We start from the raw sequence: 23,159 nt of genomic DNA, 5'->3' as shown, positions 1-23,159 counted from the left end.
GGGAGAGAGTCATTGATTAGCTGCCTTCTGCACGCCCCCAACTGGGGATTGAGCCCGCAACCCGGGCATGTGCCCTGACTGGGAATCGAACCCTGACTGCCTGGATCAACTTTGAGCCACGCCCGGCTGGGCTAAAATACATTTTTAATAACAAAGAGATGCTGTTGTAAAACCACCTTTTCCCCACAGTATGGGGTAGGCACCTTTCCGAGTCAAAATACACAGATCTATATTATTTTGTGTTGGTTTAATATTCTATTGTTTAATGGTGCAACAATTTAACCAATTCCCTACTGGATATTTAGGTTTTTTGTTTTCTTCTATTAACACTACAAGTACATATTTTATAGTTAGCTTTGTACGGTGCCAGGCACACAGTAGATACTTGAATGTATTTTGTTTTCTTAGAAGAGATTCCCAGATGGAACTGCTTGATGTGTATATTCTGAAGTGATACCTTGTTAAATTAGCCTCCTGATGGTGTATACTGACTACACTTTTATGAACAGAGTCTGAGTGGTTTCCATTTTCTCAGACTTTTGCAAACAGTGGGTGTCCTGGCCAGTTCTGCAGGCAATCAAGGCCTCCTTCAGTTAAGCATTTCTTTGATCAGCATTGATGGGATCTTTCTGCATTTACTTGGACCATTTCTAATTCCTTGGTGAGTTGATTAGTTGTTTACTTTGCTCATTTTTCTACTGGGATATTAATCTTTGCTTCTATTAGAACTTATTACCCCTTTTCACATATGTTGCAAATGTCTGTGTCACCTGTCTTAATCTTGTTTACAATGATTTTTTTCGGGGCGGAGATGGAAAGTAGGAAGAATACAGAACTCTGTTTATATGTGGTCCGATCATTCTTTTTTAAAAACTCCTTCCTACCACAGAGAAGAGAAAAATTCTATTCTCTGTTCCCCAACTTTAATAGCTTTTTAAGCTTACATTTATACAACCTGGAATTTATTTCAGAGTCTTGGCTCAGGCCTGACTGAGGGCTTTATACTCACCAAAATGGGCAATAAAGACATCCCATCCATCTGTGTCTTATTCAGGCTGTAGCCAGCAATGTCCAAAATAGTAGGGCCCAAGTCAATGTTGGCAACGAGCATCTATGGGAATGAGAAAAATAAAGTTTTCCTTTTCTATCTGTACTCTCTTCCCCCAACCTCACCCACGAGACAAACAGCATTTACTACTACCTTTTGTACACCCCATACTTACTTAGATCTTACTGATTTATATATTCAAGTATAACTATAGTAATTTAAAAAACAAAGGCTTATAAAGCTTGTAACATATGCCCCTGGGAAGTTATATATTTATTCCATCCATACTGTTATTGATCAAAACATTTTTAAAAACTCATTTGGGATTGCCTAGAGTCTGTTATGAATCATGAGAAAAATGTTGGTCTATTTTATACAAAGTGTTTTCCAACTTGATTATTCTTATTAGTTCACTAAATTTAACTTCAAATAGACTCCTGACAATTTTGAAAGCCTTAAAGGTTGAATGCTTACCACCAAGGAGGATATTAGCCCTTAAAATGTTTGCAATAGACTTTGAAGATGGCAAAAAACTTATTCCAACAGTACATCAAAAAGTTTCCTTAAAGAGCACAGAACTTAGATGTTTTAAACAAACATCCTAGATATTAAATATACTATCCTGCATTTATTCCTTTTCTTATTTCCTTGGTTTATTAGACCATTCTTCTTCTGTATACAATGCCTCTTCAGAACCTAAACCAGCACAGTCTTCCATTAGAAACAAAATAGGACCATCTATGTAATTTAAAAATATCCAGTGACCACATTTAAGTAAAAAGAAAAGGGGGAAATTCATTGTATATATATTTAACTTGATAAATAAAAAAAACTATTTCAACATGTGAGCAATACAAAAAAATTAATGAGATTTTATGTTTTATTTTTGAACCAAGTCTGTGAAATGTGGCATTTAAAAATGATATCTCAGTTTGGACTATCTCATAGTCTATTTTTGACTCAATAGCCAATGTGGCCAGTGGCTATTATAGTGGACAGTGCAGGCCTGTATAGAACCTAAGCACAAACCTAGCAATCACTTTGCTCACAGGTTAGGAAAAGCTTTAGAGTGGTGATGACAACCCACTAGGGAAACAAGGGGAACTAATGCCTACTGAGCACCTATTCTGCGCCAGAACTCAGCGTTTATGCTCATTTAATCTGTACCACAATCCTAGGGTGCAGTATTTCCCTCATTTTACAGATGAGGAAATGTAAGAGAAGTAACTAAAACAAAGTCAACAGCTTGTCACTGGAAAAGCTATCATTTACTCAAAGGAAATAACAGTCTTCAAAATTATTAAGAAAACTTAGGTCATCTTGGGGGAGGCCACACGGGGGTTAGAAAAACAACCCCTCCTAACCCTGGTACTTTTAATTTAAAAACAAAACCAAAAGTACAGACACTAAAGGCAAGAAAACACTTTCAGATTGTTGTTCATCTGGCTCTGAATCAATTAGTGTGAACTAATTCTGCGGCTGTCAAAAATGACCACGCAGTGGCAGGAGCTCAAGGGAAAGGCAATCCATACGTTACCGAGGAAAAAAAACCCATGGCAATGTCTCTAGGGATTATATCAGACCTGGGTTAGAGATCTTGCCTAGTTCCAAGTCCACCAGGCAGACTGAGAAGCTTGGAATAGGGTCAACAAGAGTGGGTATGAATAAAAAGATTTCATGCCAGGAAAGAGATAAGCAGAGACACGACCTCCAGAATCAGATCAAGGCAACAAGACTCTGACTTGTCACTGACAGATCCTCAGTGATGTCCAGAATACTAATGAAGCAAAGCCAAGTCCACAGGTATTACTAACATGTTGAAGGCAGTTTTATAAGAAAAGAAAAAGGGTAAACACCCAAATAGCAAAACCCACAGAGATATAAAATGGTGACAGCCCGTCTCACCAGGAATTAAGAGCCATTAGCTGCATGATGGGAGGCTCTCTCGAATAGCAGTTTGCTCTAAGAGGAGAAAGGTCTGTAAGTTCCAGTACAAGTCAAATGGCACTATGACTCAGCACAAATATCACATACGCTATCCCAGGACTCTCTTCCCAGATAACTACAATGATCTTTTCCCTTCTAGAGTTTTGTTTGACTAAGAAGTAGATCTCAAAATTAGCATGCTATGTCAGGAGATGGGAGACTCCTAGTGGATACTGAGAATGAGTGAAGAATTCACCCAAGAATTATATCTATCTCTGGCTTTTATACAACCCAGAATTAAAACAAATACTATGGGTCCATCACTATAATAACTTCTACAAACATTAGCATTTTAAGTTCCTAAATGGTACAGATGGTGTGATGTCCTGATAAACACATCATAAACCAAAAATATCATAAATCAAAGATGCATTTAATATGTCTAACCTACCAAACATCATAGCTTAGCCTATCAGGTTTCTACTGAATACATATCACTTTTGCACCACCATCATAAAGTCAAAAAATTGTAAATCAGAACGCTGTAAGTCAGGGACCGCCTATACTGCTTTTACCCCTAAGCATAAACTCAAAGATTCACTTACAGATTGAAACTGAAAAAGCTTGGACAAGACCAAAAGTAGATGATTTCATAAATCATAGCCTCAGTTTGGGAATGTTCTTGGGATTTAAATATATGGCATTCTGATCAAATAAAAGCCCTAGAAAACCCTGGGGCATGAACTCAAGGGGCATCACGCCTTGAAAGGGCTTATTTTTTAGCTCTGGAAGAATGATGGTGCTGCAGAATCAATGAGAAGAGTAAGAGGGCTCTCAGGAGGATACATCCGGTTTCCAAATCGACATTTAAGCCCTGATGTTAAAGAATTCACGTAGGGATATCAAAGAAAGGTCTCAAAGCAGATCAGAGAGCTCCCATTGAGGGGAAAGCACTGGAACAGTATGAGCAGACAACTTCCCCCTTCCTGGGCCATTCCATCTGGATGTATCCCTTGGCCCAGCTTCTCTAATAATGAAGAAGCCAAGCATCCCCTACTTGCACTGAACATCCTCCCAACTTCACACAGGAAACCAATGCTTATTCTGTCCCAAAGTCTTAAAGCCAGTATGTGGTCTTCCTAACTCCCAGTTCAGTTCTATTTTCCCTGAATCATGCTGGTCATGTTAGTTTTCCTACAAACCTTTTCCTGTCTTAAAACCCCTTTGAAGAAGTTTTGCCACCAAACCTAAAGCTAGATTAGTTTCTAGCAAGAGGAGAAAATTTCAATAGCCAACCTTGGGGAACCACAAACCACCCCTGCCCCTGCTCTCCCGAGTAGCCAACACAAAGCTAAACCCACTGAGCCAAATGTGTCCCTTTTCTGCCATTAGGCTGTTGACAGCTCAGCTCATTATGCCCAACTCACACAGAACAACTGGAACCGACACAACTGTGCTGCCAACATGATGAATCACCACCGCCTCTGACATTCTCTGTGCTAGATGAAAGCTGGGAATTTCATACTTCTCAAACTACATCTGTCAGCACAGCAGGGTAAAAACTATGCATTCTGAGAACAGGCACAGTTCATTTTCAGTCCTGGTCTGCCACTTATTATGTGACCTTGGTAATACCCATTCAACTAACATGGATGTCCCCCAATGTTAAGGGCTGGGTATTCTAAGTTTAGACAGTGCTTCTTTCTAGGAACTCCTAGAGTAAAAAAGACAAACTCAGTAGGGTGTGGTCAATGTAAGGCCAGGGACATGGGAAGGGCACCTACCCTATGTGGGGGCAGGGGTTTGTAGTGACTTCCCAGAGGGGACCCCTAAAAGACAATTAACATAGCCTGGTGAAAAAGGGCATGAGATGGGCATTCCAGACAGGGCAAGGAGGTGAGAGAGATGGTTCACTTAGGAAGTGAAAGTAGTTCAGTACCAGGGCCACCTTCTGTCCCCTGAACAAACCACGCTCACTCTCATGTCTGTGCCTTTACATTTACTGTTCTGCCAGAACACCCTCCCACAGATCTCTGTGACTAAAGCCTCTCAACACCCAGGTCTCTGCTCGGATGCTTCAGAGGCTTTCAATGACAACTGTAGCTAAAAGATCTGGCTCTCCCTGACAGAATGAGTTAGGAACTTATCTTCCTGGACTGATGACTGCTGTGTACCCAAGGTTCCTGGCACACCGTGCTGGCACAAGATACTTCATAAATACTTGTCTGAGATACAGTGTAATTGTTAAGTGTGTGGACTCTGGAGTCAGGTTGACCAAATTCAAATACAGGGCTCTGATATACTTTAGCTATATGATCTTGGGCAAACAACTTCTGTACCTCAATTTCCTCATCTGTAAAATGGGGCTAATAGTACCTATATCTCATGAGACTGTGAAGGTTAAATGCGTTGATATAGATAATACATTTAGAATAGCACCTATCACACACTAAGCATTCAATAAATGTTACTTGTTATTGTTGAAATGGCTTCCTAGGAAGCAGGCTTCATTAGATTGCTTAGAGAGGGTGAAGTTTTTAATTTTAACATTTAGATGGCACTGTTAACTTGAAGAAAAAGGGCCAGTTTGTTCCACGGGCAGCTGGCTGACACACTGCACTCTGCTCTCACTCAGCCTCTTTCCCCACACTGGTGAGAAATGGTCCTAGCAGCCCTGCTCCTTAGAAATGCACACAGCTGCTAACATTTTCCTCAATCAGCGCCCAGCACCAAGATCAATAAAACGCTTTTAAATTTAATGGTCTTCCAAACTTGCCTATCTCCTTTGTAAGAAGAGGCCTGTTTAGAGGATATTGAATTTGTAGTGGGAAGTGAGTGGCTTTAAGAATATGGGTCTTAAGAGAAAAAGAAAACTCAAAGGCAATTATGAAAGCCATGGTACCTTTCTGAGAGAATTTTAACAGAATTCCATAAGAGCATTGTACAAGGAAGTAAGTGAATGGCAGACATTTAAGCAAAGTAAACATTAAACTCCCAAATTAAACTAGCGTATACCCAGAAAGTCTGGCCCATTGTCTAAGTCCAGCTTATATATTTGCTCATTTTCTTTTGTTTCACAGAAGAGCAAAAATTGTGAATCAGGAAAGAGAGCAGACATAACTGGTAGAGCCTCTCAATTTTTATCTCCTGAGCATTAGACCAGATAGCTTTGGATCAAGGTGCCATGATCTTTAGAAACAAAGTGCCTTAGTATTAGGTACCAAGTTTGGAAAGATACTGAAACCAAATGGAAATAACAACAAAAGAATCTGGTACATTATGATAGTTCTAGGAGGGAGAATCAGTAGAGCAGAAAAGCATCAGTAAGGAAGAATCTCACAAAGAGAGGAACAAAATTCTCAGAAGACATGCTTTCCAAAGCCTTATACTCAAAATGAGGTAGGACCAGCAGCAGACATCACCTGGGGGCATGTAAGAACTGTAGACTCAGAACCCCATTTTAACAAGGCCCCAGGGATCTGCACACATAATAAGGCCTGAGGAGCTCTGTTCTACCAGGTAGTGGGCTCCAAACCGGGGTGCCTCTCAGAACCATCTGTAAACTTCAGAAAAAAGCAGAGGGTGGGTCCATATTCTAGCCCAAGTGAGTCACTCAGAACATTTTAGATGTTGAAACTTTCACAACTTCAGAGGGTAGAGAGCTGCTGCTCCAAGACGAAGTAAAGATCTAGTCTCAAGAGAGAAACAAAAAGAGGCAAAGTCAAGATGGAGAAGCAGGTAAATACCGAACTCACTTCCTCCAACTAATACATCCAAATTACAACTAAATTATAGAACAACCATCACTGAGAACCAACTAAAGATTAGCTGAATAGAAGTCCTATAATTAAGGATATAGAGAAGAAGCCATGTGGGGACAGGTAGGAGTGGTGGAGACACAGACCAAGCAGGTCCATACCAATGGTGTGGTGGTTAATAAATGGGAGGAATATCTTGGCTGCAAAGGTTTCCCCAGAGCAGTGAGGGGCCCAAGTCCCATGCTGGGCCCTCAGCCTAAGGCACCTGTGCCAGAAGAGGAGTCCTATAATACCTGGCTTTGAAAAGCAAAGGGGATTATGTATGAGACAAAGGGCTGTGAGAGACCAAGATGCTCATCTTCAAGGGCTCACACAAAAACTCCCTTGCTCCAAGCTCCAGTAGAGAGGCAGCAGCTCAAGAAGCACCTGGTTATATGAAGAGGAATGAAATCAACAAACGTTAGGGATGGGCTAGAGGGGCAGGGGTTGGGGCAGTTCTCTCCGGGAACAGAAGCATTGGTGGTGCCACTGTTGCTTTGTTGAGCTCTCCTCCCACCTAGTTGGCACTAATGTTCTCCATTAACTTGGCAACACCGTTCGCCCTGCTCCAACATCTCCCTGACACCTTGCCCCACACACCCAGCTCTGCTTGCCCAGCAAAAACCTCTTCCAGCAGCTCCATTCCCTCCACACAAGAAGCAGCTGATCTTGGTGTGCACGGAGGACTCTCCCAAAGCCCCCACATGCCCCACAGAAGTGGTAGCCAGCTTCATCTCGCATTGTAGCTCCCACTAAGTGGCCCTAAGCCTGCCAAAAGTCTTGGCTTGCAACATAGCTCCAAATAAGTGGCCGTAAACCTGGCACAAATGGTGGCTGGCCTCAGCCCACACCAGTGCCCATCCCAAGAGGTTCCAGACCCAAAGCACCCAGTGGCTGACTTCAGACTGCTCTGGAGCCCCACCCAAGTGGCTCTGCAACTGACACACCAGACAGGCAGCCTTGGCACTCCATGGCATTAGCCTCTGCACAACAGCTTGCCCACTGTTGCAGATCGTATTCAGAGCCAGTCAGCCTGAAGGTCAACCCTACCCACTGACGTGCCAGCAGCAACTGAGGCCAAACTATACCAGGAGGGCAAACATGACCCACACAGGTGTCACCTCTGGAGCACCTGGCTCAGGTGAACAGGAGGACTGTGATACTGGGCCCCAAATGACATCTACATAAGGTCACTCTTTCAAGACCAGGAGACATAGCCAATCTACCTAATACATAGATCCAAACACAGAAAGCAAAAATGAGACGACAAAAAAATATATTCCAAATTAGAGGACAAAACTCCGGGAAAAGAACCAACATAACAGAGACAAGCAATCTGGCAAATAAAGAGTTCAAAACAATGGTTATGCTCAGAAAACTCAGAAGACTAAAAAAACTCAGTGAGAACTTGAACAAAGAGACAGAGAATATAAAAAAGAACCAATTAGAACTAAGAATACAATAACTGAAATGAAGAATACACTAGAGATTAAATGAAACAGAAGATCGAATCAGCAATCTGAAAGAAAAGGTAGTGGAAGACATCCAAACAAAACAGCAGAGAAAAAATTTTAAAAATTAGGGACCTCTGGGACAACCTCAACCATACCAACTTTAGCATCATAAGGGTTTCAGGAGGAGGAGAGAGAAAGAAAGAGATAGAACACCTATCTGAAGAAATGACTGAAAACTTCCCTAACCTGGTGAAGGAAACAGACTTCCAAATCCAGGACACATAGAGAGTCCCAAACAAGATAAAACCAGAGGCCCATACAAACACACATCATAATTAAATGCCAAAAGTTAAAGGCAATGAATCTTAAAGTAGCAAGAGAAAAGCAACTAGTTATGTACAAGATAACTCCCACAAGACTATCAGCTGATTTTTCAACAACAAACTCTGCAGGCCAAAAGGAACAGCACGATATATTCAAAGTCATGAAAGGGACAATCTACAACCAAGAATACTATACCCAGGAAGGTTCTTATTCAGAATTGAAGGAGAATTTCTCAGACAAGCAAAAGCTAAAGGAGTTTATCACCACTAAACTGTCATTACAAGAAATGTTGAAGGAATTTCTTGAAGCCAAAAAGAAAACACCAAACTAAAAATAAGAAAATACGGGGGGGGGAATCTCATTAATATAGGCAAACACGTAATAAAAGTAGTGGATCAACCAATTATAAAGCAAGTATGAAGATTAAAAGACAAAAGTAGTAAGGTCATGTATAAATACAATGACAAATTAATGGAGGAACCTGGAGAGTATTACGCTAAGTGAAATAAGCCAGTCAGAGAAAGACAAGTATCACATGATCTCATTTATACGTGGAATCTAATAAACTGACAAACAAAATAGAGCCAGAGACATGGAAACATGCAACAGACGGAGGATTCTTAGAGGGAAGAGGGACAGGGAGCAGGAAGTGATACTAAAGAACTTATATGCAGATATGCATCACCTGCAGACACCTACAATAGTGCGGTGAAGGCCTGGGGAGGGGGCAGGAGTGGGGGGGAAGGGGTCAGCAGGGGGGCAAAAGGATGTTTGTAAAACTTTCAACAGTAAAGATAAATTTAGAAAGATAAATTAAGGGATATACTCACATACACAAAAACAAACTCGGAGAAGGTGAGTAAAATATGTTGTGCTTTTAGAATACATTCAAATTTGAACAACCATCAACTTAAAACAGACTGCTATAAACATAGCTTGATATATATGAACCTCATTGTAACCACCAAAAACCATTAAGAGATAAACAAAAACTGAAGAGAAAGAAATTCAAACAAATCCCTACAGAAAGTCATCAATGTATAAGTGAAGACAGCAAGAAAAGAACAGAGAAGAACCACAGAAACAACCAGACAATGATCAATAAAATAGCAACAACTATGTATAATTACTTTAAGTACAATAAACTAAATGTTCCAATCAAAAGACACAGGGTTGCTCAATGGATTAAAAAAAAAAACAAGACCCATAGATAATACTGCTTACAAGAGACTCACTTCAAATGGAAAAATACACACAGACTAAAAGTAAAGAGGTGGAAAAAATATTTCAGGCGAGTAAAAACAAAAAAAAGCTGGGGTACAATACTTTTATCAGACAAAATTGACTTTAAAACAAAGTCTGTAACAAGAGACAAAGAAGGGCATTACATAATGACAAAGTGATCAATCCAGCAAGAAAATATAACTCTAGTAAACATCTACACAACCAATGTAGGGGAGCACCTAAATACATAAAGCAAGTATTAACAGATTAAGGGAGAGCTCAACAGTAATACAATAATAGTAGGGGACTTTAACACTCCACGCACATCAATGGATAGATCATTCAGACAGAAAATTAACAAGGGAAGAGTGGCCTTAAAAGACACATTAGATCATATGGATTTAATAAACAGAATATACATTTTCTCAAGTGCACATGGAACATTTCCCAGGATGGACCACATGTTGGGGCACAAAAGAAGTCTCAATAAATTTAAAAAGACTGAAATCATATCAAGCATCTTCTCTGATCATAACAGCATGAAACTACAAACCAAGTATAAGAAAAAAACTGAAAAAAAACAAACACATGAAAGGTAAACAACGTGCTACTAAATACTAAGTGTGTTAATAAAGAAATCAAGGAGGGAATTAAAAGATACCCTGAGAAAAATGAAAATGGAAAGAACAATGACCCAAAAATCTATGGGACATAGCAAAAGCAGTTCTGAGAGAGAAATTCATAGCAATACAGGCCTACCTCAAGAAACAAGAAACATTTCACAAAAACAATCTAACTTTATACCTAAAGGAGCAAGAAAAAGAAGAACAAAGCCTGTAGTTAGAAGGCAGGAGATAATATGGATTGGGGTGGAAATAAATGAAATAGAAACTAAAAAAATAACAGAAAAGATCAATGAAAATCAGAGCAGGTTCTTTGAAAAGATAAACATCATTGATAAATCTTTATTCAGACTCATTAAGAAAAAAAGAGAGAGAGCCAAAATAAATAACATCCAAAATGAGAATGAGAAATGACACAACTGACAGAAGTACAAAGGATTATAAGAAAATACTACAAACAATTATATGCCAACAAACTGGACAACTTAAAATAAATGGATCAATTCCTGGAAACATACAATCTTTCAAGTCTGAATCAGGAAGAAATAGAAAATTTGAACGGACCAATTATTAGTAATGAAATCAAATTAGAGGGAAAGAGATAGAAACATCAATGATGAGAGAGTCATTGATTGGCTGCCTCCTGCATGCCCACGACTGAGGATCGAGCCACAACCTGGGCAAGTGCCCTGACCAAGAATTGAACACCCATCGCTTGGATCCTAGGTCGACACTCAACCACTGAGCCACGCCTGGCTGGGCTGAAATCAAATTTGTAATAAAAAAATCTCCCAACAAACAAAAGTCCTGGATCAGACAGCTTCAGAGGTGAATTTTACCAAGCATTCAAAGAAGAATCAATACCTATCCTTTTCAAACTATTCCAAAATATTAAGAGTTCCGCTCCCAAATTCATTCAAGGCCAGCAGCATCCTTATACCAAAAACAGACAAAGACACTACAAAAAAAGAAAATTATAGACCATTATCCCTGGTGAACATAGACATAAAAATCCTCAACAAAATATTAGCAAATCAAATTCAGCAATACTTTAAAAATATCATACAACATGATCAAGGACGCGAGGTTGGGTCAATACCCACAAATCAATTAACATGACATATCACACACACAAAATGAAGGATAAAAATCATATAATCATATCAATAGATGCAGAAAAAGTATTCAACAAAATACAACACTCATTTATGATAAAAACTCTTAGCATAGTGGAGATAAAGTGAATATACCTGAACATAATAAAGGCTACATATGACAAAGCCACAGCTAACATCACACTCAACGGTGAAAAGATTAAAGCTTTTTCTCCAAGATCAAGAACAAGACAAGGATATGTAGCAATCAGATATGAAAACAAAATAAAAGACATCCAAATTGGAAAGAAAAAAGTAAAGTTATCACTATTTGCTGATATTATATATATAGAGAGAAAACCCTAAAGATTCTACCAGAAACTATTAGAATTAATAAATGAATTCAGTAACACTGCAGTATACAAAATACTCAGAAATCTGTTGAGATTTTATACGCTAATATTGAACTATCAGAAAGAAAACAATCCCATTTAAGTTCATCAAAAAGAATGAAAAATTTAACCAAGGAGGTAAAAGACCTGTACTCTGAAAACTATAATACACTAATAAATGGAAGGACAGACTGTGCTCGTGGCCTGAAAGAATATTGTTAAAATGTCCATATTACCCAAAGCAATCTACAGATTCAATGCAATCCCTATCATAATACCAATGGCATTTTTCACAAAACTAGAATAACCCTAAAAATTTTTTGGAACCACAAAACACCCCAAATAGCCAAAGCAATATTAAGAAGAACAAAGTTGGAGTTATCACACTACCTGACTTCAAATTATATTACAAGGCCATAGTAATCAAAACAATATGGTAGTGGCATAAAAACAGACATGTAGATCAATGGAACAGAATAGAGACCCCAGGAATAAACGCATGCTTATATGCCCAAATAGTGTAAACAAGGAGGTAGAACAGTCTCTTCAATAAATGCAGGGAAAAACAACAGATACATGCAAAAAATGAAATTAGATCATTTTCTTACACTGTATACAAAAAGAAACCCAAAATGGATTCAAGTCTTATGTGTAAGATCTGAAATCATAAAACTCCTAGAAGAGAACATGGGCAATAAACTCTTTGACACTGGTTTTAGTAATATCTTTTTGGATGTCTCCTAGGGTAAAAACAAAAAGCAAAATAAAGGCAAATGAGACTACATCAAACTAAAAAGCTTTTGCACAGCAAAGGAAACCATCAATGAAACAAAAAGGCAACCTACTGAGTGGAAAAATATATTTGCAAATGATGTATCTGATAAAAGGCTAATATGCAAAATATAAAAAGAGCTCATACAACTCAACATAAAAAACACACAAAACAATCCAATTTAAAAGTGGGCAGAGGACCTGAACAGATATTTCTCCAAAGAGGAAATACAGACAGCAAACAGATACATGTAAAGATGCTCAACATAACTAATCATCAGGGAAATGCAAATCAAAACGAGATATTACCACACACCTGTTAGAATGGCTATTATCAGTAAATCAAACAAGTGTTGGCAAGGAACCTTCCTGCACTGTTGGTGAGATTGCAAACTGGTGCAGACACTGTGGAAAACACTATGGAGAGTCCTCAAAGAATGAAAAATAGAGCTACCTTATGACCCAGCAATTCTACTTCTTGGTATTTATCCCAAGAAATTGAAAACACTAATTTGAAAAGATATATGCACCCCTATGTTTACTGCAGTGTTGTTTACAATAACCAAGATACGTTTACTGCAGTGTTGTTTACAATAACCAAGATACGGAAGCAACCTAGGTATCTATTTATAGAAGAATAAAGATGTGGTGCATATATATAACATGGATGGACCTAGAAGGTATTATGCTAAGTGAAATAAGTCAGACAGAGAAAGACAAATACCATATGATTTCACTTATATGTAAAATCTGAAAAACAAAATAAAGTAACACATCAGAAATAAACTCACAGATACAGAGAACAAACTGATGGTTGCCAGATGGGAAGGTGGTAAGGGGAAGGTTGGAAAATGTGAAGGGGATTATGAAATACAAATCACCAGTTATAAAATTAGTCACAGGTATGTAAAGTACAGAATAAGAAATATAGTCGATAATACTGTTATAACTATGTATGGTGTCATATGGGTACTAGACTTATCTCATGGTGATTACTTCATAAGGTATATAAATGTCTAATCACTATGTTGTACGCTGAAACTAATATATATTGTATGTTAACTATAATTTTAAAAAATTTAAATAAGACAAAAACTATTCATGCTATTTTGTGTGTGTGTGTGTGTGTGCATACACATACACACACACACACACACTCATACATATATATTTGGGGGAGGATACAGTTAATATGGGGTGGTCAGGAGTTTAAAAAAAAGTCACTGTTTCTAAGGCTTATAAATACACATACAAGATCTTAAGCCAATCAATCAGCCTCCATCCTTATTGGAGGAGAAACCTAATCAGTCTTCTTTTCTCAGGCAAGTGCTACCTATAAACAGCATCATCTTGTCAGACACCTACCTTGCTTGTCTGATTCGGTTTGATCCCAGGCCCTCGAACCAACAGTGGAACTTTGATATCAAATTCATACAGCTGCCTCTTGTCTATTGGCAAAGAAAACTGTCCTGAAATCAAAATGCATAGGGTAAAGATGGAGCCAAGGGGGAAGTGTCATGCATATTCTTTCATTTAATCAACAGCAAAAACAACTTTGTTCCACTAATTATGGTATTTAAATAGGAGGTTTGAATTTGCCTGGGTCTCATTACTACAAGGCAGGAAACAATGAGTTCATCTTCCTTAAATAAAAGCCTAGGGGGACGACTCCCTGGTCTAAGATAGGACAAATTCAGCAAAGAGTGACTGGGAAGTACTGAAATGCAAATGCATAATTTATGTATGATACTCAACCTGATCATAATTGAATGAGGTTATTCTGAAAGCTGGTAAATAAAGGGACAGAAACATTTATCTGGCCTTTCCTGAATAAACTGTATTTCAAGATAACCAAACAATTGATAAGGGAAAGTTCTTCTCTGAGAAATTCCAGCTAATAAATGCAAAAGGAAGGACAGAGTTATGAAGTCAACATTTTGCAAGAACTGAGGGAAAAATGGACTTAAGCATCAGTGGAAGGTTTAGTCACAAAAGGTTCACAGGACAGGCTCAGGATGACACTACATGGGCCATCAATCAATACCCACATCCCTAAAGTGGGGTAGCCAGACACCCTGGGCGTCATGAAGTGATGCAACAGGAAGTACACAGCAGCAGCACCAAGAAATCATTCTTGGTGAAAATGTGAATTTCTATTAAGACTCTAGATCTGACTACCAATCTATAGGAAATGTTGAGTATAAATAAACGAGTTAGGATAACATGAGACAGCCATTAGCCAAAGCCAGAATGTGAGATAGTCTAAAGAACAAAAGACTTGTTTTTCCAGTCAATCAGTGGCAATGACAGCTTTAGGACACATAAAAACTAAAGGTAGCGTGTAGACTTTGTCTAGATCCTTATACATAATAAACCAGTCAGAGGCACAATTGAGTGTTGATATGTGCAATCGCAATTTCAGGAGTTTCTTCAAAGCCTTCTAGCTAAGAGAGAGAAACACGGGGAAGGTAGGAAGAATTTCAAAGACTGGCCACATGCAACTGAAAACTGAGGCTGGATAACGGAGGTTATTTTATCAGTCTCTACTTCAAGTGCTTAAAAATATTCTCAATAATACATTAAATTCCCAATCAATCTGCTCTATGCGAGCAAGCCTCAGGTTAATTCCATTCTAGTTTATGAAATTTATAGGTGGGAAAAGAAGAAAACACTGGTTTTTAACTCCAGAAGGTCTAAGTAGAAAGGATAAAGGTAAAAGACGGGGGGCTGATTCATACTGTTATTTTAAAAAGATAAAGCAAAACCAAACAAAACCCACACATACACACAAACAAAAATTTAAAAAATGAATTTCACAATTTCTTAAGAGGTTTTTCCTCAAGACAACCTTCTCTTGATCTTCTTGTGTAAAACATCTTACCCCTATCCTCTAAGGTCTGCTTGCCCTTGAAATCTAGCTCAATTTCTTACCTCCTTCACAAATCCTGCCTCCAACCCATCAAGCTCACTCTGCTCCTGATTCCTAGAATGCCACGTAATTTAGCCTATGACTAGCAAATAAGGAAACTGGTCTCTCCGTGTGGGAATGAGTTGGCCCTCAACCCAGAGGGGTCCTGAGAGCAAGATCCTCCCTCTGGCCTCTAATTTGTTATAAAAGGACCAGAGCTCCCTGCCAGTGCTCCCAGTTGGATGAAAAAGGAAAGGCACCTCACAGATCTCAGAAATACCTAGCCATGTCCCTTACCTGTGTGATAACCATTGTCAGAGGTATAAAAGATATAAGTGTTGTCCAGCTCCCCAATGAGCTCCAATCTCTTGACCAGTTTCTCCACAAGGTCATCAACTGAGAGTAGAGTTTGCCACCTGGATGTGAACAGAGGGTGGTGTTGGACCTCAGAGATAATGGCTCAGGGACACCTGCAAAACCTCAAAACCATTCTCCCAAAAATGGAAGAAATTTCTAAATTTCCTTTCCTCAGATGCCTCATTGCAAAAAAAACAGATTAGAAAATTTTAGAATAGTTAGCGCAATCTAAATTGAACTGTTTCCAAAGAAATGAATGAGGCTTTCATACCAGTTAGCTTTATTATTTATCATCACTGGTAATGAGAGTAGAGACAATTGGAAAAGCAAGTTGTCAACTCAGCACTGATTAATACAGATTAATACGGATAGACCTGTGCCACAACAGTGTATGTGATCTAAACTAGGGACCAGCAAACTGCAGCCATGGGCCAAAGCTTGCCCACTGTCTGTTTTTTTTGTTTTGTTTTTAAATTGTGGTAAAAACACATAACATAAAATTTACCATGTTAACAATGTTAAGTGTACAGGTCACTAATATTAAGTATATTCACATAGTGAAACAGATTTCCAGAACTTTTTCAGCTTACAAATCTGAAATGACCATTAAACCACTCACTGCCTGTTTTTATATACCCATAAAGTTTTATTAGAACACAGCCATGCTCATTCAGTCACGTATTGTCTTCAGCTGCTTTTGCACTCCAACAGCAGAACTGAGCAGCTGCGACAGAGACTATATGGCCTGTAAGCCTATAATTACTACTTGGCCCTTTACAGAAAACATTTGCCAATCCCTGGTCTAAACTATATACAACTTAAATAATGGACTTTTAAAAAAATTGACTTAAAAGAAGTTATTGAAAATTCCAAACAGCAAGGGTAAATATTTTGCTTTAATCTAAGCCATTAGGTCTTATGCAAATATTGGGTGACAGATCTCTAACAAACTGATCTTTTTGTTAGATATAGGTAACTTGTAAAAAAAATCAAATGGCTTCAGTTCCAAAGTTTTAAGAAGTCAAAAAAAGGACTGTTTAGCCAATTACTGTAAATCCAAATAAATACACAGCTTTCTTAAAAAATAAATAAATAGACTGTTTAATTAGTTTGGGAGTTCAAAAGCCACCTTGCACACCGAAATGTAAAGGAATCTTTGCTTTGGAGGCAACAGATCCCCCCTCTCCCCAACCCCTGGGATCAAAGAGTCTCTCTCATCAACCTGTTACCCTCTGATTTTGTCTCAAAGATAACCATGTGGCACAGTCCCCTGTTCATAGACTGATTTGGAGGGTCCCCCCAGATTGTGAAAGTAGCACCTCTTACCTTTTCCTAAATGCATTATCTAAAAACTGTATCGAAGAATTAGTCATTGGAGTCTTGGCTTGCCTGATTAACCAGTGCTTGTTCTGAAATTTAAAAGAAAAAACTGTTAACATCAAGTCATCCAGTCAAATAAACTGCTATAGTAGATCATGAAAGGGATCATTTTATACTTCAGTTAAGAAGAACTAACTGGAACCTGTTTAAGCAACTTTCCCTCCTCTCCATTTCCTTCCCTTGTGTTCCTAAAAAACCTTTCTGTGGATTATCATTCATTCTTTAGATTCTTCCTACCACCTCCCTAATGGCAGAAGGCCTGGGATCCTTTGTCAGTAGCATTAATAAATATTACCTTTTTCTTCCTCTTAGTTTTGCCTAATAAATCAATGTTTTATCGATCATCCTAAACTGCTGGGAAAATCTCATAATAGCAATTTCCTAAAACTTCAAGTCCAAATCTGGAGTGTTCTTCTGACTTAAATAAAAAAGTCAGTTTAAAAAACATTCCCATACAACGTTAATTATCTCCCTCCTCTCTATTTTTGAACCCCTAAGCTGCTATCTCCCAAACTATGATCCTCAAAGTATTTAGTTAATATGTTTGAGAAATGCTATATAGCATGTCTTCCTGCTGGAAATTCACGTTAGAACATGAATAACTCCGAGGAATCCTGCAGCTGAGTGACTTATTTAACCTAAAGTTTCTGCACTTACTTGGTCATGGGAACTCCTATCAATTTTATTTGGAACGCAGTTTGAGAATGGCCCTCTAGTGTAAAACTCAGCTCACTCAGCAGCACATGCTTACAATATTCCAGGCAATACACTAGGTTTTTCCACATACTTCAGCCCATACAGCAGTTGCATGAAAAATGGAAGTTAGCATCTTGCTCATTGTTGGGTCACTAAGCTTGAAGGTGGTAGTGCTGAGTCTAACTCCAAGATTCATTCTTTCCACCACCTCACGAGCAACGAAGATGTCTGGGAAATAGGCATGAGGCAGTAGAGGCATTCTGCATTTGAACCAGTGAACTGCCAATCCCGTGCCAAGGGAAGGATAAGTAACTGACATATGAAGCAAATATTTAGGTTGTAGACGTTAATTATATTCCCTGCTCTGGCTCATTTCTCCATTTTATTTCCCTACCCAATCATATTGAATTGCGCCACCCCTTGTCTTCCTATGCCTCAGGCCTGGTGAGGGCCACCAGAGGCTGCTGCAGGCCCAGCTAGGCCCCAAGGGACATGTGTCAGTCACTGCCAGGAAGAGAGCCAGCACAGAGGTTATCAAGAGAGCCTGTAGCCAAGGAAGATGGCATCTCTTTAATATTCCCTGTGGACTCTAGCTGCTCCCTGGATGTGTGGCAGGAACCTTATCTGTATTTCTGAAGCAAGTTTATACTATCTATCTTACTAGAGACAAGTTTAATTACCTTTAAAAGACCTGGAAAGAAAACCAACTACATGGTTCAAGGCTCTCTAACAAGTTTATTATACAGTTAACTATATTGAGTGTGCCTTAATTCAAGGATTAGGGAAGCTACCGTTCCATGGATGTTGAAGTTCTTGTTCCTTGGTGCGAAGACGTTCTGGAAGGTCTTCTGGTACTGAGGTGCGGCTGTCCAAGGCGAGTGAGGTGCTGGAGTGGAGATCATCATGAAGAACGGTTCAAAGTTGGACTTGTAGTCCAGGAAGTCCAAGGAGACATTAGCCTGACATATACAAAGATTTGTCATCTCCTACCCTACTCAACAGCTGCAGACTTGATAGATACATGTTCTCTGGTGAACAGAAGGGACAGGGTAATATTAGCTTTTAACAAACCTCAGCGCACAATGTATGTCACAGTCAAATGACAAGTGTGCTGTTGGAACAAATATTTGGCCTTCTGGCAATACTTATAATAAAAAATTGAAAAACACACTATCCTAAGAGGCAATTAAGACATTGATTTTACATGATCAAAAAAGTGTTATGCCTCCAATTGGAAAGAAACAGTAATTTGACCCTTTTAGTATTAACTTACATTAATGCATCTTACAGTATATACATTTGATGCCTTAAAGAATATAAAAATAGAGTCAATCTAACTCACAACAGTGGGAAAGGTAGATTAAATTACCTTAATCTTACAAAAATATGTAGAGTAGATATTGTAAGTGATGCCAGCTAAACTAGCTAAGATAAATGAGTAATATTAAACCCAAATAAATCACACCAGGGCTTTAATGTATGACTTACATTTTTCATTTGCTTATTTGGAGACATTTTATGAAAATGAAAACATCCCACATCCATGTCATGTTTTTACCTGTTCTAGTTGATTTATATCTTCACTTATTCCCAACATTAAACTCAAAAACCACTGACTGCATCGATTTCCCATCAGCAACCTGCCTACCAATTTACCCTAGCCTCTAAGAAACCTGCAGTTTCTCCAACATGCCAGGCACACTCTCACTTAAGTGCACAGACAGTTTTCATTCCTTTTGTGGCATTCTTTCCCATGATCTTTACAGCTCACTCTCACCTACTTCAGGATTTTGCTTAAATGTTCTCTAAGTAACCCCCATCACCTGCTCCGTCTTTCTAACTGAGCATCATCTAACACGACAATAAATGAACGTGTGTGCACATATACACACGTGTAAATAAAATCTGCCACTAAAAAGTTACCTTCCACAGAATCAAGGACTATGCCTCATTTACTGCTGAACAGCCACTATAAGTAGTGATGAAATAGCTGGTGAGTGAATGCTCTAAAAAGATTGTCATTAGAAACACCTTAGGAAAGGGAAGTCCCAAATTCAACCAATTTCAGTATTTTTTATATACAACTGCACAATGCTTGACGAACTCCCATATCCCTATCAATCACCCCACCCTCATGATGAAGCTGTCATCTTGTAGCTTGTGAGTAAAACTGGGGTCAAGAGTAGAAACCCTGACAAAGTAAAACCTCTTCAAGTTAAAAAAAACAGGGGGAGGGGGGACTTGTTGCTGGAATTTCAAGCACATTAGATCTGAGCCTGGCTTATATACAAAGAAAAATACCCTCAGGAGTTTTTAATTGGTTGGAAATATTCTTTGGCAGTTAGATCGAGTCATTATTCATTAGCATTATCCAACATGAACAAATACAACTAAAGGTTTTCTAGGCAAAGTCTTCAATCAAATATGAGCCAAATCTGCCAGGACAGAGCTTCAGTGACTCACCAAAACATCTGTCAGGTAGTCCACACTGTAGTTCTCACCATGCTTCCGTGCCTTGCCATTGATAGAGAGGGTGTAATTATAGTACTTAGAATTCTTTTCCTATTAAAGAAAGTAAAATTTATTATGACCTCAGCACACACAATAAGAGTTGGAAACCATGCTAGGCTAATCTATACCATTTAAATAGTAATAAGACATTTAAAAAAAAGTAATTACTCAAATCATTGAATTGGATTTTTTGTCTAGTTTTAATTAACTACTAGCATAGTTTCAATAATATGTCCTATTATTTATTTATTTTTGTTAATACTCAAGGATATTTTTCCATTGATTTTTTTTAGAGAGAGTGGAAGGGAGAGAGGGAATGAGTGGGGGAGAGGGGAGAGGGAAATATATGTTAGATACATAGACTGGCTGCCTCCCACACACGCCCCAACTGTGGCCGGGGATCAAACCTGCAACCCAGGTACATGCCCTTGACCGGAAATCGAACTCACAACCCCAGTGCACAGCCCCAGCGGCTAACCACTTAGCCACACTGGCCAGGGCTGTCTTACTTTTTAAAAAAATGAAAAAAACAAAACAGGAATGGATCAGGTAGAACAACAAAACATATTGCTAAATCCCCAAAAAGGAATTACCTGCAAATCAAAGACTTTCCTTCAGGGAGATAAAACAGCTAATCATAAAAGCAAACCAAGTTAATGTCAATATCAAAGCTAAATCATAAAACAAGCATATTTTGCATCTGTAGGGCTAAGTGTAATTGTAACTGACTTCAATAACCACTCACCAAGGCATACCAGTAACTCCATCCCAGAGGAACGTGTTCTAATCCACCAGCATCTGGGGCTCCATACTGAAAAGCAGAGAAGCAGGGCATTAGAAGTCCTCAGGCATGACGAGACCACAAAGAAACAGAAAATGTGTAGAATCTTTTTAGATCAGTTCCTGAAACATGGTAGGTGCTCACTTTTCCCAAACATACAAACCAACAAAAAGTAAAGTACACTATGATCCTAGAAACTTCTGAAGCAGGAGTTGGCAAACTACGTGCCAGATCTAGCCTGCAAACTATTCTGTATGGCCAGCAAGCTAAGAATTTTCTTCCAACCATTAAAAAATATAAAGACCAATCAAAAGAATATTTTGTGACATGTGACAGTTAAATGAAATTGAAATTTCAGTGGTGACAAAGTTTTACTGGAACACAGCCACACTCATCAGTTTACATAATGTCTATGGCAGCTTTCATGCTACAATGGCAGAGTTGGATACTCAGAACAGAGACATATGGCTCTCAAAGCCTAAACTATTTATTTCTGGCCCTTTCCAGAAGAAGACCACATGGCTTAGGACACAGGGCTCATTTGCTGAGCTACAGATGGCATACACTGAATAATCCAACTGACCTTGTGACTAACAACAGCGAAAATAATCTGACTGTGAGCTACTAGCCTATAATTTCAGTTGTCCTGCTGATGAGATGAGGAAGGACCACAGAATCATCCCATTCTATCTCAACAAGGTTTAATACTGCCCATTTAAGGCAGAATTTAACACCTGAGAACTAAATCTTTGTATTTTAAAGAATTTCTCCTAATTTTGTATGTATATTAGATGATCTTTAATATGCAAGGTAGCATAAGTTCTCTTTATGACCTATAGCCTTAACACAATAACCTGGATCTGTACTTATTTCTCATGATTCTTTTCAAATTGAGTCTTCCTTCAAACCTACAAAGTTGCAAATTCTAATTACTGTGGAAAAGGAGAGAAGTAAAAGAAATTTCAGAACAGATATTAACACCTCTAGCAACCACAGATAAAATATGTAAGAAAATGTACATCTTCTCTTTGTCCTGCGCTCCAGTCTTACAGTAAGAGATAACCCCAAACATCCTCAAATGCACTATTTCCATTAAGCTTGAACTCTGACTAAAAGCTAAGGCCAATGTGGTGGATGTGAGGCCATAAAATCTGGCCTTGGCAGGTCACAATGTGATCTCTCTCCATCTAGGCCCAAGAGGCCAGCTCACCAACCACTCAGTCACCTGCTTTAAGGGCCTGACTGTCCCAGGCTCTGGGTGCTTTCTCTTTATCACTGATATGTCTACATTTTGTTCCCACTTTTCAGGTTAAAAAATGGGTTGAACGTAAGTTGTAATTCAGGGAAGATACTAAGAGGAAACTCTTCTTCATTCTGATTCTAATAAGGGAGAAATGGAAACAAAGATACCATGACAGCCACATGACAAGCAAAAAGGGGAAGACACATCATGCAGTAGCAGTCCCAGGATATCCTAGGATAATTTATTATTATTATTTTTTAATCCTCACCCTAGGAAATGCTTTAAAAAAAAAATTTAAAAAAAATCCTCACCTGAGGACATGCTTAGAGAAAGGGACAGAGAAAAACATCAATATGAAAGAGAAACATTGATCTCTTTCCTTCTGTGCACAACCCAGGTACGTGCCTTGACTAGGAATCAAACGGGCAACCTTTTGGTGCACAGGACAATGCTCAACCAACTGAGCCACTGTGGCCAGGCTGGGATATGCTTTTATTGATTTGATTTGATTTTTTTTTAGAGAGAGAGGAAGAGAGAGAGAAAGAAACATTGACTGGCTGCCTCCCATATGCACACTGACCAGGAATTAAACCTGTAACCTTTTTGGTGTACAGGACGATACTCCAACCA

The 23,159-nt window shown here is 38.7% G+C and overlaps 1 protein-coding gene across 1 annotated transcript in view; it reads right to left on the bottom strand.

The window, feature by feature from the left end:
- GNS (glucosamine (N-acetyl)-6-sulfatase) overlaps positions 1-23,159 on the bottom strand; it is a 42,653-nt gene that overhangs the window by 10,013 nt on the left and 9,481 nt on the right. The window contains exons 4-10 of the mRNA XM_016199712.2: positions 21,251-21,316; positions 20,458-20,556; positions 18,786-18,953; positions 17,245-17,327; positions 15,859-15,977; positions 14,019-14,122; positions 1,010-1,111 (exon numbers count right to left, since the gene is read on the bottom strand). Coding sequence (XP_016055198.1) covers positions 1,010-1,111; positions 14,019-14,122; positions 15,859-15,977; positions 17,245-17,327; positions 18,786-18,953; positions 20,458-20,556; positions 21,251-21,316 — 741 coding nt within the window. The remainder of the gene's footprint in view (positions 1-1,009; positions 1,112-14,018; positions 14,123-15,858; positions 15,978-17,244; positions 17,328-18,785; positions 18,954-20,457; positions 20,557-21,250; positions 21,317-23,159) is intronic.

The sequence above is a fragment of the Miniopterus natalensis genome, chromosome 2, assembly GCF_054644295.1.
Source record: "Miniopterus natalensis isolate mMinNat1 chromosome 2, mMinNat1.hap1, whole genome shotgun sequence".
Lineage (NCBI taxonomy): Eukaryota > Metazoa > Chordata > Mammalia > Chiroptera > Miniopteridae > Miniopterus > Miniopterus natalensis.
Note: the sequence above shows the minus strand (reverse complement) of the source record. Positions and strands in the feature narration are given on the sequence as shown.